Source organism: Lampetra planeri, chromosome 15 (genome assembly GCF_965212315.1).
Source record: "Lampetra planeri chromosome 15, kcLamPlan1.2.h2, whole genome shotgun sequence".
NCBI classification, from domain to species: Eukaryota; Metazoa; Chordata; class Hyperoartia; order Petromyzontiformes; family Petromyzontidae; genus Lampetra; species Lampetra planeri.
The window spans coordinates 8,019,316-8,034,768 of record NC_136121.1 but is presented as its reverse complement, the minus strand read 5'-3'; the positions used below and the strand labels follow the sequence as shown (position 1 = coordinate 8,034,768).

Sequence of the window (15,453 nt, the reverse complement as noted above, 5' to 3'; positions counted from 1 at the left end):
TGTTTGTGATTACAGTACATGTATGTGGTTTGTTGAGGCCAGGGGTCAGCAACCAAAATAACAAGAGACATTTTTTTTATTCGGTAAAAAAATCTATATTTCCATAGCCGCAATGCATGTGAATGACGTCAAGAAGCAGTCCTTAAAGAGCCGTATGCGGCTCCGGAGCTGCAGGTTACCGACCCCTGGTTTAGGCTAATGAAATGCTTAAAAGTCTGACCGTCATATAGTGCACCATTAAATAATAATTTGACGAACACATCATTCATATTCTTGGTTCTTTCGGTAAAGTCACCTGAGGACGGCTGCTTGCGTTGTGGCCGAAACGTCGTGAGAATTGTATTGTATTGTTTTATTTTTATTATTTTATTATTTCTACGCGACTTTACCGAAAGAACCAAGAAGATGAATCCCTGCAGTCACGAAAGCTTTAAATCGAAAAAACATCATTCATAGTTTATGTTTTGCAAAGTTTTCAATTGGTTACAAATACACGATCTTAGTAGCATGAACATAATCACCATAATCTTGGTACAGCACACTGCTTTGAGGGAGCATCAAAATCTGTGACCACGGGCAATGTAAATGTAAACACGCGCAAACACTCAATAATGTTGAATTTACAAAAAAACGTAGAAAGCATGAATTATAATGTTAATTTAAGAGCAGTGGCTTTGTAATGACTAAACAGAGGCCCCTCCTCCTCCTGATGAGGCCAGACATCAGGGTTGTGAAGTTGTCACGGCAACGGTTTTATCAACGCACAACAGATCCTCAGCCGTTCCACGGGTGATTTATCACCTTCCACGAGAGAAAATTTAAAATCAGAAACTGAGCTTGAGGAACACTCAGACCATGGACATAATTTTGATGCTTGTGCTTCTGCCAAACTGTTAGCATGAAATAAAACAGTAAAAAACTCCACAAAAGCCCATCATGAACGTCTAGATATTATGTGAGGCAATGTCTGTCCATAACGGTCACACGAAATAATGAATAAGGAAAAAAATGTGCAACGATTTACGTTTGCCAGAAAAATAACACTGTTACAGGCACGTTATTAACTCACTGCCAAGGTATCTGTGTGAGATAATGTGTCCGACTGCTCATAATTTAAGAGAGGCACTGGCAACATTTCAAAAGCTCTTTGTTTGCCCAGACCTGGCCACAATACCTGGCGTAGTTTTTTATGGTGATGTGTCCGATCGCGACACTGCGTCCACGCGCCATAAGCTATGCCAGCAAATGTTTTAAATTAAAAAACGTACATTTTCTCCACTTCATATGGTAGGTCCTGTCCATCAACTCCTATGATACATTTTTGTTTTATTATATACTGAACGGTGCTTACAAAATGTAATTACAAAAAACAAATGTTCGAAGACCAATTGAATCAGCAGAAAATGTAGTGGAAGTGCAATATGGGGTGTCGTCGGTATGCTACAAAATGTGGTTGTTTAATGTGCGATATTGGTAGATTACCATGTGACCATGCAAGATAGTACAGTATATCAGAAACTGCCACATATGATAATTCTGTATAATTCCCAATTGTTTGCAAAGAACAACCTGTTCATATGGGCTGTGTTTGTACCTACTTCCCACTGACCCATATCTATTCCATTCTCTTTACTCCATTGATGACCTTCTCCACGTCAATGTAACCAAAATTTGTACTGCCCAGTGATGGCCTGCCATGTCTATTTCTAAAGAAAGAAAGCAGTTTAAGCAACCAGTGCTGGAATTATAGCGATGAAAACTACGTGAGGTATTTGATTCATTAGCCAAACATGAAATGTACAAATAATTTCATATTTTGCAGCTTTTTCCCATTTGAGGTCCTTTTAGATTCTCAAGGATCTTCATGCTATTTGATGACTTTTTAGAATTGATCTTGAATTGTGTGCAGCTGTCTTTCTGAAGACGTGGAGGTTTCTTTCCCCCCACGGCTGCAGAAAACTGCCTAAGTGCATTATCCTCGCATGCAAATTGAACACGCTTTGAATTTATTCATCAGCCCACTAAGAGAACTTCCCACATGCAGCTCTTGAATAATTCACGAGAAATCACTTTCTAGACAGGAACAACCTCCAGATCCACTTCCCAACTGTACGTTGTGCAGCAAGAGAAGACAGTGACAGAACAAGGATGATTGTTTTCATTCCCTGATGAGAAGACTTCCCTTTCTGATTACATTTTTTCATCCTGTTACCACTCTTAGAAAGATATACTAGTTTGTTTCAAAACCAGCCTTGGGCTCCAGTAAAAATTGCATTCCAGTATTTAATTGTATTCAAATGCTCGTGGTAATACAGTTGTTAGCACACCGTGCTATGAGTCTGACAACCTGAGTTCGACTCCGAGCTAGTTAAAATCGGTGACGAGTGATATCTAAACCCAGTCCTGGTTTTCCCCCTCCCCCTTCACCAACCTGCACTGATCAGTATGGTAAAGTATGCTAAGAAAAAACACCATGACGAACGCATCATGAGAAGGCGTTCCTCTAGCAGTGGATTGAAAAATGGCTGAAAGTTGTTTTATTCTATAAACCTACAGTTAAAGGGCACTAAGCATTGAAACGTGGATTAACACTTATGATAGGCTTTTAAGTAAAACAAAATGGTAGACTTGATAATAGGTGCTTCCCCTTTATTCTGTTGTTAATAGGTACTGGCAAAGGAGGTCCCAATGGTAGGACAGCAACATACTGAATCAATGTGTATGGAACTTTCAGTGTAATCCCGTTGCATGTGGAGGTTGTCTCTGGGTAGTCCTGTTAACAACTCACATGCCACTCAATGGAATTGCCCAAACATTCCAATGCAATACTCTCCTGAAAGCGGACATTATTATTAACTTAATGTATGCTATTAAGTCCGTAAGTGTTTATGTCTGTACGATATTTGCAATGTTGACCACTGTGAGACTTTATAGCATAACCTTGGATTGACAAATGGCTGTTCAATAAAAATAGCGTTTTTGATTCAAACAAAAAACCATTACAACACAGATAATAATGTACAGCCCTTTGTTAATCCACTGAAGGATGAAGGTATCCCCATGGCATGTCAATAATCGTGGTTATTTGACATATGTCGACCCCACCCACTGGTCAGTGCGGCCAAGACTTGTTCAGATATTGCCAAGGCCGTAGCCATGGAGTCAACATTGGGGGGGACCAAATCATCCAGGGGGTATGGGGGTCCCCCCCCAGAAAAATAATCTAAATTTGAAAACTAATTTCCTGCCTAAAATATTTAAAAATGTACTAACACATGGGATGGACTTTTTAATGATTTTTTTCAATAATGTCTAATAGTATATTGTATTACATTGCTCTGTTTTTACTTTTTTACCGTTTCTTGTTTCATTGCATGTAATGGCAGAGATTAGGGATTACTAAAGTACAACCATAACCACAATAATAAAAGCAGAAATCTATTTTATAGCAATATATTGGGGGGGACATTTTTAGCATATTTGAATATTGGGGGGGGATGTGTCCCCCCAATATATATTATTCTTACGGCCTTGGATATTGCTCACCACTGAAGGTCAGGAAACCAACTTTAGAGACCCAGTTCACAGTGCGGTGCAGTAACCACCACTTACTAAACCTCCAAGCATTACAAAATCCTGTCATGCATCACAAAAGACAAATAAGAAAGAGTCTTGGCAATGTGTACAATTTGGCCAGCATATGGTAAAACAATTCAAATAAAACACTGAATTATGAATACAAAGACAAAAATTCCTCCCCGTATAGCGTGAACAAACTGTAGGGGCAAGTGCTGTTAGCGAGCACCTATGAAGGCCGGCACTGTGGTACACGAGGGGGTGGGTGGCCAGCACCACGCCCGGCCGCCTTTGTCTCCCTAGTGGCGATGTTTACACATCGCACTAGGTACTCATTTAAGGTTGAGTCCACCTGGGTGGGTGGGGGACAAGAACCGGTTCAGATAATCATCACCGCTGTTGGCCGTGAGCGGGGAATTGAACCCGGGTCGCCAGGTTGGTAGCGCAGCGCGCCAACCACTCCACCACCACTCCCCACTAACCTTCTTAACACACACACATGCACACATACAAGCAACACGTCCAGCCACGTGACGGTAATTTGAAGGCGAGGTTAGGCAAAGGGTTGACCCCGCAGTGCGAGGCGAACGAGGAGGGAGCGCTCCGACTCAACGTTGCTCGCTCCGAACTTGCGGGCGACGGCCAAACAAAACCCACGGGCAGAAAGCAACAACCGCAGGTCCCCTCCGCCACACACCACAACCCACCACCACCACCCCCGTGAACGCTTTCGTCCACCACCCAACGCTTGCAACCGGCTCGGGCCGGTTTCATTCTCATGAGATTCCCTGTTGCCTCCTTCCCCGACAGCTGATGCTCAAGCCCCTCAGCCTTCCCAAAACACACACATACACACTAAAAAAAACCCGAGTGTATTGCGTATTCGTTTACCACAAACGTCACGCACAAGAGCACGTGTGGTATATGGGGAGTTGTGTTGAACGCCTCGGAGACGTCGTTTTGCCTTTCATTAAGTTGGGTCTTTGTTGGGGAGAGGGTTTGGGTTATTTGTTTGCGTTGTTCGTTTCAGGCCGCTTGCTGAAATTTTGCTCAATCTCATGAACACGAATGCCGGCAGCCATTTCATTCGTTCCAACACTACAAATGATCCATTTCCAACTGTTATGTAGCAATTAGTATACAGTACTTCCCCCCCACCCCCACCCAGTCCACAAACTCTTTAATAAAAGTCTTGGTCGTTTTTCCAAGTGCAAGACAGAAGCTAAAATGCGGGCGCCATATATTTGTATTAACGAGGCCATGATCTATTGGTGTACCTCAAGCCCCCTGCTTTGGGTGGCAGAGAGGTGGTGCTGAGACGATTACCACCTCCCTCCCCGTGGCTCCAAAGGGATAAAACGGTGCGATGATAACTCATTCCGCCTCAATTATTCCACAATCGAAAGAAAACACACAACGGCAAATGTAATTTGCATTTATGGGTGTAATTTCGAAAGCAGCTTCCGAGTACGTCCATCAATTCCAAGTTAGGCCTCAATGGTCCAGTACTTGGTGACATACCTGCCAAACCATATGACTTATTTATATTCTTGTACAGGGGAATTGAGTTTTTAGATCCATACGGTGTACAGCCGTTGCAATACGGGGGGAAAATGTGTTTGTCTTTCTCCCTTGAGATGGGACTTTGTAGGATGAACGTTGAAATGTATACGGGCACGGGGTGACCAATAATATCTGATTTGGTATATAATAAGGTAGGGCACTGACAAGGGGTTGACAGGTTTGTTGGTGACCGAGCAGGTTTGATCTCCAGTGGAGAACGAATGCCGTCTGCAACTACCGATTCACAACAATGTGTATTTTTAAAGATTAGGATAAAGTTAGCACATTATTAGATCAAATTTATTTACCTCAAGGGGATTTTAAAAACATATAAATGGCAAATAACCTTATATGAGCATTGGATGAAAAGATAATCCACAAGGCTTATTGAATGATATTTATATTCTGGTGGCATTAATGACAGAACTTGATGTTGAAAAGGACATCATGGGTGCTTGCATCGAGGTTCCAAAAAAATAATACAATCAAGTGCAGACTGATAATATATAGCAGTACAGTACTGCAGTTCTGCTATGCCTAAATTTCCCCCATATAACAAACTGCATATAAAAACAAGGGGTAAGCATGACCATAAACAAAATGTTTAACGTTGTCAATTTCCAACCGGCGCAAAACGTGAGCAAAGGCCCTCCCCAGTGACTGCGTCCATTCTGTGAACGCCGTTGCCAGGGAGACTGACGGGGACCTCAGCTGGCTTCTTCTACGTCCCCAACGCGTCCGACCAAACGGGCGGCCAGGGCCAGCCAGCAAAGCACCCTGAGGACCAAGGGCTGCATTGTCGGTGCGGCGAGCGACGAGATTGAGGGGTCACGCTCAGGAAAGCGGAAGGTGGTGGTGGTGGGGTTGGACCTCATCTGGCCTGTGACGGCTCGTCCGTGGAATGCCCCCTCCCCCAGCATTGAGAAGTGTAACCTTTAATTTGTGCATCATCCCAAAAATGATCACATTTTGCTACTTTCTCTGGGAAAGAACCGTTTCGGAGAGAGGAAGTTTGTCTGCAATGTTTCAGAAAAAATATTAACACTACCTCCCTGAAGTGAGTGATTTAAATTTACAGCATTTTAAAAGATTAACCAACGTATCTAATAGGAACTGAATGAATTGGACAACATGTTTGCACTGAACTAGTTTACTTATTAAATGTAAAAATGGCTGTTATTTGCACTGAAATATTGCCTATGATTTTTACATCAATGTAATCTTCAATTTGCCACATCACATTGTTATTTCGGAGAAAACAGAACCATGAATTTCGACAAGTTAATATACGATCACAATGGCTTTCTATGCAAAAGAAAAATCAGGCACTACCTGAATGACCAATTCTCTCCCGCACAATTAACAAAAAACTACCACATCATTAAAGCAATCTTGCATGACCTAGGCCAGCCACGGTTACATACTACATGCTGTCCTGTAGTATTCACCAGAGGTGTGGACTCGAGTCATGTGACTTGGACTCGAGTCAGACTCGAGTCATGAATTTGATGACTTGCGACTCGACTTGGACTTGCATAACAATGACTTTGTCCCACCTCTGGTATTCACACACTGTACTGGAGCAGCGCATCTTAAATTATCATTAGAGTGCACCTCTACAAGGTGGCATGCTGGACACAGGCAAGCAATCAACAATGACACGTGTTTATGACCTACTGGTGCCCACCCAGACTATATAACGCATGCAAGATATGGGCCCAAACACTGCCATTAATTGATTTGCAGTAACTGCCCCATGGTGCGCATGGGCGATTCGGGCAATGGAAAGCCATTGGTATATTATAGCTAAAAAAAACAACACAAGCAGAGGGCCAGGGAGTGGAGTAATTGGCCCCGAGTTATGCTTTTCACCACACTTGGGTGGGCGAGAAACCTCAACAGTTAACCTTGTATTCATGACCAATGTTGGGCTTTGCTTGGGTACCTCCGTACAGGAGTATGATAGGGGCCTCGTCTTATTGAGACTCATTTGGTGCAGCACAGCTACGCGTAAGACCAATGACCAGAGCTGAATACGTACGAGACCGTGTCTGTGCGAGTGTTCAATGCATTGGTTACCGTCGTGACACCAGCCCTGGGAGCACCGTTCCGAGAGCGTGCAGCAACATTAACAGGGGTGCTGCCCTGTTCAAAAGTTTCCCATAGGGTTCAGTGAAAACATCACCAACTTTGAAAGAGCGCGGCCCTCACATTTCGCAATTCCCCAGTGGCGGGGTCTTCAACACCAAGGTTTGTTACAAAAAAAAGAGCGCTGTGGAGAATGCTACAGACGGACTAAGGGCGAGCTGGCACATTTCCGAAAGGCGCCGCCTAAACCAACCCTCTCTGTTTAGTGTTTTGCAAACGTTTTTACACCAAGAGGCCCATTCAAAAAAGTGTAACGGTGTACACAACAGGCTTTGAAAAACCGCTCGCCAGTTTACATTTGAATTCATCAGCATTCAAAGGGAGGCTTCCTCGAGTAAAAATAACAGCCTTTTGCGGAAACAATGCATGCTGTGGTGTGAGCGGTTAATGTGCCTCTTGTTTGTTGAGTAGTCTTCGGAAGGGGCTGTGAACTGTGCTGGTCGTGTAACATGATTGGGAGAGCATCATGTAGACAAACGATGCCAAAATCATGAAAGTTATGGCATGCCCTCTGTTCTGTCATATATCATCAGTCAAAGATAGCTGTTATAAATATATTATGGACCCTTGGCACAAGCTCCTAATACCGTGCAAATTAAAACTGGATATTTGTTTCCTGATATATTTCTATAACATGAACATTTAAAAAACAAATACAGTATGTGATTTAAGTTTAAGATGACAGTGTTTTATAGTTTCACCAATTAGGACCCCGACGTGATTTTTTTTTCTCTGAAAACATGAAAACATCTGAAAGTGAATGTACCAAATTTTTCAAATTAAATCACTACAAATGCAAAATGTACTTCATAAATTATCAGTGAACACTTCCCATGCAATACTGTTGGCCAAAACAACATTTGTAGGAAGTATAATTGTCTTTTTTATGAACTTATCAATTAGCAAACAAACGGGGACAGGGAAGGCAACTTAAACAACAATATAAGGGTCCATGAAGGGTTTGGTTCTTGGTGACCTTCGCTATTTGTTTCGTACATGACTCTTTCAAGACTTGGCGGAGAGCCCTAAAAGCTGGCACAACTGTGCTGTTAATTAGAATTCTGTTACAGTCACCATACACACTGCAAATCCTTGTGGCAAGGAGGACAGGATGTGACCAACAATAGTTGTGCCACACTAGTTCTCATACAAATGTCAATTTACTGCATCACGCCTGGATCCACAAATTCTGAATTTTCAAGGGAATTTAAAGTAATTTACATTTGTACGTCTTTGATAAAATCGTCCAGAATGCACCCGATCTTATCAGATCTCCTAAGCTAAGGTTTGAGCCTAGATAGTGCTTTGATAGGCGACTACCATGAACAGCAGGTGTTATAGACTGTTACAAGGCTATGTTGTCAGCATAGAGCAGTGCATTAACATATGTATTGTACTGTACTATGCTCCCTACTTTAAACCTGTACTGACCAGAATGAAGTATGGTCAAACAACCCCCATGTGTATGGTGTGGGAGGCCCTCATTCAGCAGTGGATTGACAGGGGTGAAATATCAACGAGGCTATGAACATGACAGGAAATAATGCATTTAACCGTACTCTTATGTTGTGAGTACACCCAAGCGTAAATTAATTTAGCAATGAATGAGCATGATGACATGCACGACATCTTACCCGTAGCATATTATTTACATTTTAAACTAGTCACCAAAAATAGGGCCTTGGTTCATTCCAGAATGGCTGGTGGAGAAAAAAATTCCACAGACAGATGTTCATTTGAATACTCAGAATGCGACTTTTTTTTCAAACTTGCTGCCAGCGCTTGCCATGCACAATTTACGGTGCCTTTTTCAGTTATCCCACAGTTCAATGGCCATGTTTTAAAGCACCAGCTTAAGTAAACTCTATTTTCCATTTCCAGTAACCAGATAATTAGTACGATGGCACTACCAACAAATTTACGAGGCTAGTGATCTCTGCAGCTACACCTAACGTGTCACACACTCTGCTGCACCATGATTCAGCTAGCCCACGGTATACAGAGCAAACCAAATTTCTCACACGCAGGGGTGTTTATCACTAACTCCCTTGGAGCTGGGACCGTGCTAATGGGTGCATCTGCAGCATCCGTGGCGTGAATTTCATAGCAGGTGGGATGAAGAACAGAGCCTTCGAGAACCATTTTAAAATGCCTCGATACACACAATTTGCCAACACGAGGCTTCTCTGGGTGGAGCATTCTTCATCATCAGCTTCTGTCATTCGACTGCTGGATGAAGGCTTCCCCAAGCAGCCGCCATCCATCGTGATGCTGCCTCAAAAATCCATCTACTCCCTACAGACGAAGTGATTTTATTGCTCCATCTCCACGTTGGACGTTCTCTCTGTAACTTTGCATTCAATAGCTGCCACTTTGTAATCATGATTGACCATCTGCAGTCATTCCTTTCGGTGAATTGTCCTTTCCAAGGCCACTTGCTTCGAACAGTATGAATTCTGACAGCGTAATTAAAATAAAGTATATAAAATTTTCAGCCCTTTATAAATCCGGTGCTGGGTGAAGGCCGCTCTATGCCATGTCAGTCATAGGGGTTATTTGACAATGAAGGGGGATTCAGATATCGTTCCCCGCTGATATTAGCCTTGCCTGGGAATTCAACTCATGTGCCCGAGTTCATCGTGTAGCGCGATAACCGCTGTGCCACCGCTCCCACTGCAGCATTAGCGTATCCCCTTAATGATGGCTCAACTAATAACGAGCTGGTGAAGGGGGTCGTCCTGCGTATACAGTACATAACCTACTTATGTTCGCGGACCTCCCTCCTAGACATGGCGCAGCATTGGCCCATATCCCCCAGCACAAAACCCAAATGATACGAATCGATGCACACAGATAGCGCCATTGCGTGTCGTCGCTTCATAAGGCTCTGCCTAATGAGCAGAACCACATTCTATCAATTCATTAGCTTTTGATCATTGGGAACCTAGACGGGTCCCCATAATCTCCATTTGGGAATTGCTTTTTCACAGCTTGCTTTACAAAATAAATTATACTTGCAAATACGTTGGGGCATTATGGATAGAATTATGGCACTCTGGATGATGATAATAATTAACAGCCCTTTGTTAATCAAATGCTGGATGAATACCCTCTTCCTGCTGTGTCGGCCAGGGGTTGTTTAGTTTGGTTGTTACCCATGGCCTGGAATCACGCTCAGTTTGCCGTGCTCATAGAACAGTGCACAAACCACTGATCCTTTGCTCTGTCTCAGCATTTGAGATGCGATATTACATCTATTATTTCAATGTTTATTAATAATACAGCACTACAGTGGGATATCTGACGCTGGGTAACATGAACTACAAAGGTGAATAGTTTAAAAGGCGAGAAAGTGTGAAAGGCAGGGTTAAGCGTTCAGGGTGAGAGGTCAGAAGTAGCATGGGACTGTGACAGCGAGGGACGTGTGCTCCCTTTTCACCAGAAAATGCCCTCCAATTTCCAATTTGGCCTTCAATATATCCCTTGAGGCTTGCCCCAAGCGCAACCGATATAGACAAAAGGCAGCAGGGCACACTGTCCATACATCACCTGACCCCTTTGTGCGAGATTTGTTAAAAAGCAAGTGGCTGCTGGTAGAGCCAGTCCGTACGTGCTAATAATTTAGCAATTTTAATCCTCTTCTTCAAAAATGGATCTTTAGGCCAATTGGCAGGCTTTTCAAGGGTAATCCTTATCTTGTACAAGAGCTCCACGACCCATTGCCATTTATGTCTGTGCTCGATCGATGAGGCAACCCAAAGAGAAGCTTTCTGAAACGTCGACCTTCAAGTGTCATTCACAACACTGGGGTGCGAACACACCCAGGGAGTGATTTTTTAAAATGTTTTTTCTTTCAGTGGTGAGATTTCACAGCGGTGCCATGAGTTATTTCCAAACATTCGCACCTTTTATTAGTTAATTAATAAATACAAGCCCTCACACCAATTACACAGTGAAACCAAGTGGATATCTCTCCAAGGACTTCATTGCGCTACAGATTTTCCATCAATGTACTACAGACCAAGCTCATAAATGGACTTTTAAAATCATTTTTGGAGGATAATAAATGTACACACATTTTGCTTTTGAAAAAGAGTACGCTTTGAAATGGCTTGACAATCAGTAGCCTACTGCTGAAAATGTGAGGATTTTCAGGCATGAGTCAGTGTAACAATACAAAATGAACATGCTGTACATGCATTCATGCAAAGCATGAATAAGATACCACCAACGCCACCCCAGAGGTCGTGCTAATGAGAGGAAATGTTAAGAAGAAAGACTCTGTATCACCAACGACTGCTCCTGCCGCCCCTGTAAATGACCATCATAACCTTCAGATGAGCCTCATGAGCAGGAAGGTTGTTGGTCGCTCTGCAGGACACCATGCAGCTTTATGAAATGTCAAGGTTATTTTGTTTAACCGGGTGAGAAATCAGGAAAGCAGAATATTCTCCTTTGCGAGAGTGAACTGGATCGCCAATATGACACGTGCAGCAGACGTACCGCCAATCACGTCAGAGCTTTGCGATCACATCGTGCAAATGTGATTGCCGTCTTGAGCTGTGCTAATCTGGGTCCAAGTCAATGAGATGAGCTGAAGGAAAGCTCAACAATTATATTGTAATGCCAATCATGTTATTGCGGAAGAATATTTTAACAGTTATAAACAAATCAATATCTGACGCAAATTAACTCACCACCTTCATCATGAATACTCCCTGGTGATATAAACATGACAGAAATAGAGACGATAATTATTTGGGTAATGTCTTCTTTCTGCTCTGAAGAAATGCCATCACATACAACAGCTTGTTATGTGTTTCTGTTATAAGACATTTCATTATGCTTCTTCACAGCTAATCTGCCATATGTCTGCTCTGAAGGAGGGCCGCTTACCTAAATGTCAGCATATTTTACATATTCATATTGCCATTAATGACAATTAATAATTTTGTTTTGTTCTTCCACACCACTGCCAAAGCAAGCCCTTTTGTTTTCATCACCTGACTCAGCTGCCTAAATTGTACTCAAAACAGACTCTGTGCCAGTGGCATAGCATGGTTGACTTGGGCCCTTGGTGCAAGGAATGAAATGGGGGCCCCCCCTGTCCCATTACCCCCCTAATCATAATCCAGTACCTGGGCCCCTATGGACTGAGCACCCTGGTGCAGTTCCACCGTCTGCACGCAGATATGCCACTTTTGTGTTTAGTTTGTTGTCTTTGTTTTTATTTTGTTATCCCCCCTCCCCATACCTCCAATTAGCAGAGTTGGCTACGTACGGTACGAAAGAAGTTCAACATACATACACTGTCCTGCACACCACGCATTCAGCTGTCCTGAACTGTCTAATAACAAATGCTGTGCTCCATTACGATCAGCTAGGAGTGCCCTTGACAGCAGACAAATTAGAAATACAATGCCTCTTGTGGAACTGCCCTTGATATGGAGGAGGCTTCCAAAGCCTCATGAAATATTTAAAGAAGCGTTGTTAATGAAGACTTGATATGCACATTGTAAGATGCGGAACGAGTGGTGGCTGCAACCTATTGTTTCCCGTGAGTCACCATGATCCAGGCCAGTGAAATGTTATATCCTTGTGGTAAATCCGCTGCAGAGCTTTCCAAAATATATCCCATGGTGTCATATTGGACATTTATTGTTAAGAGTGGTGGTTCGTGAGAGAAATGACAGTGCAGCAAACACCAGCGCAGCCAAAAAAAAATTCCTATATGCGTCAAATTTAAATAGAACATTGGAGTTATGAGGATACATGCCTTCGACAAAACACTAGTGCCATATCCCCCTTTAAAGCTAATGCACCATCAATGCCCTTTGTGCCCAGCAACCAGGGCCATAGTGTACCGGGTTCCAGCTACCCAAAGTCTTTATTAAAATTAGTCTTCTTGTCTCAGTGGGCTTTACATGGTTCTCAAAATCAACAATTGACTGAATACGCTGCACGTTTTCCACCGGCATAGATTATACCTCCAGCTGAACGGTGGCTTCCAGCTGAGCAGTGGAATTTAAAACTGATGGAGGGCAATTAATTTACCTCACTATAGCATCCAGTGTAAACCAATAATAATGTTCCTTTATTTACCCAAGAAATCTACACTTTATTTATCCATGACACCCTTTCTTTAGGGAGTGTTTGGTACATCAGAATCTTTACTTATACTGGATAAATATGATGAGCTATAAAGCTCTTTTTCACAGACATCCAGTCGTTTTCGCAGATGTTCAGTAGTTTCACGGATGTCCACATGCCAAATGCTCAGACCATCCCACAGGCCTTACAGAAGTTGGAAACGGCACAGTCCACTTCGCATGTACATTCGTATGTTGAACTTTCTTTCGTGCCGTACGTAGCGAACCGTGGGTTGCGCGTGCGAGCGAAGCCCACATGGCAGTGAGGCCATCGCCCACTCCACACTCACCTGCTTGCCGTCAAGTGTGTAGAGTCGCTTGACCACTCCCGAATCCAGCTTGATGGCGTCCGTGATGTCCGTGAGCACCTGATCGAAGGAGTGTGCAGTCTTCTTGTTGAGCAGGATGCGTACGGCCTTGCGTGGCTTCACACCACTCCGGATCACGGTCACCAGCTTGGGCCGGATGAAATCACGTGACTCCGAGCCACCTGTGTATTTGAGAATTATTGTGGTTTTTGTCATTGTTTCGTTTGGTCAGATAAAAAATGTGCTACTTTGCATCTTTTTAAACCAAAATTTTGTAAGAGCTAGAATGTCAATGTTTTCATAATCAAATTGTATTTTTAAAAGCGTGGTATTGAATACTCAAAAACGTATTAGTGTAACAAGTGTATTCTTTTTATGCAAAGATACAGCGATTAAAAGTGAGTATTACATTCACAATAAATTAAATAAATAGTATGTATAAGAATGCATATATAGTATATGTTGCATGTAATTGGTTTAAGTGAATCTGCTGCCACTACAGATACTACAAGCACCAAAATGCCAACAAATAATCAATTCTTGAATCAACGCTCACCCCAAAATGTGACAATCGAATAATGAGATGGGCAGTGCTGCCATGCCTTGTTTTAGTGTCAATAATTACAATTATTATCAAATCAGAAAAAAACATCTTCAAATTCATGGCTATTCTCATATTCTCATGAATGCCATGTTTTCATGTACAGTAATGAGGGTTGCATATATTGAACATGACAATATTATCAGCTTTGCAAAGATTGTTGTAAACTTCTTCGTACAGAACATGAGACCAACATTTATCTATCTCAGGTCGTCATGCCCTATCAGTGTGCAGGTTTCAGTTTTACAAGAACAGATGCGTGCAAAATTTACGAAATGTACATTTGACTGGTTATGGTGGAAAGATGTCCAATGCTATAGAGAAACTCAAGTTGAGAAAAGAAATCTGAGAATATTAACATTTTATGTAGTCCATTGAAATGCAGATTATGATATTAAAAAGTGAAATTTTTACCAGAAATAACATTCAATGACAGCCCCAAAATACCAAATAACAGCTACCTCCAGAAAAACACACATACATGTCTCTACAGAATGTTAACTTGCTGCAAAGGTGCTCAAACTTAGAACAATACTTACCAAAAAAATCAATGTGGGCATCAATTGGATCTGAAATAGCATTCAAACAAACAAAAAAGGAGGTCTTCAAGGATTGCAACAAAATGCCAGCAAGCAGTCGCGGAGGAGCATAAGTCTGCATGCCATGCAGCAGAGAAGCAGGTATGTTTTCCAAGGCTTGATAACCAGGTGCGTAGGAAGGATGAGGCAAAGGGAAATGCTCCCAATTTGGTGTCACACATGCTCAACCAAGGCTGGGAAGCCTACTCAGGGGGGGGGGGGGGGCTTTTTTGTCCTTTTTGTATTCCAATTGTACTATCCGCATCATGTCATGAGACCAAGTGTCCATTGAAAACGATATCAGAGCAGTGCATCACCCTGTGTGTTAGAAAATGTCCCACAGAAGGCGATTTCATAGTCCTGGACTGCTTATGAAAGTAACCTTTGCTATCCACACACTAGGGGGCGTATTTTCCCACATGTACCCATACATTAAACGTTTTTTGCACATTAGTAAAACTCATTTGATTAAATTCGAAACTGAAAATTATCCAAATGAAGTGAAAAACTAAAATGAATGCCATGCATTT

The 15,453-nt window shown here is 42.4% G+C and overlaps 1 protein-coding gene across 1 annotated transcript in view; it reads right to left on the bottom strand.

Annotated features, from left to right (window-relative positions):
* LOC144722677 (serine/threonine-protein kinase DCLK1-like) overlaps positions 1-15,453 on the bottom strand; it is a 60,559-nt gene that overhangs the window by 41,015 nt on the left and 4,091 nt on the right. The window contains exons 4-5 of the mRNA XM_078600978.1: positions 14,885-14,914; positions 13,727-13,926 (exon numbers count right to left, since the gene is read on the bottom strand). Coding sequence (XP_078457104.1) covers positions 13,727-13,926; positions 14,885-14,914 — 230 coding nt within the window. The remainder of the gene's footprint in view (positions 1-13,726; positions 13,927-14,884; positions 14,915-15,453) is intronic.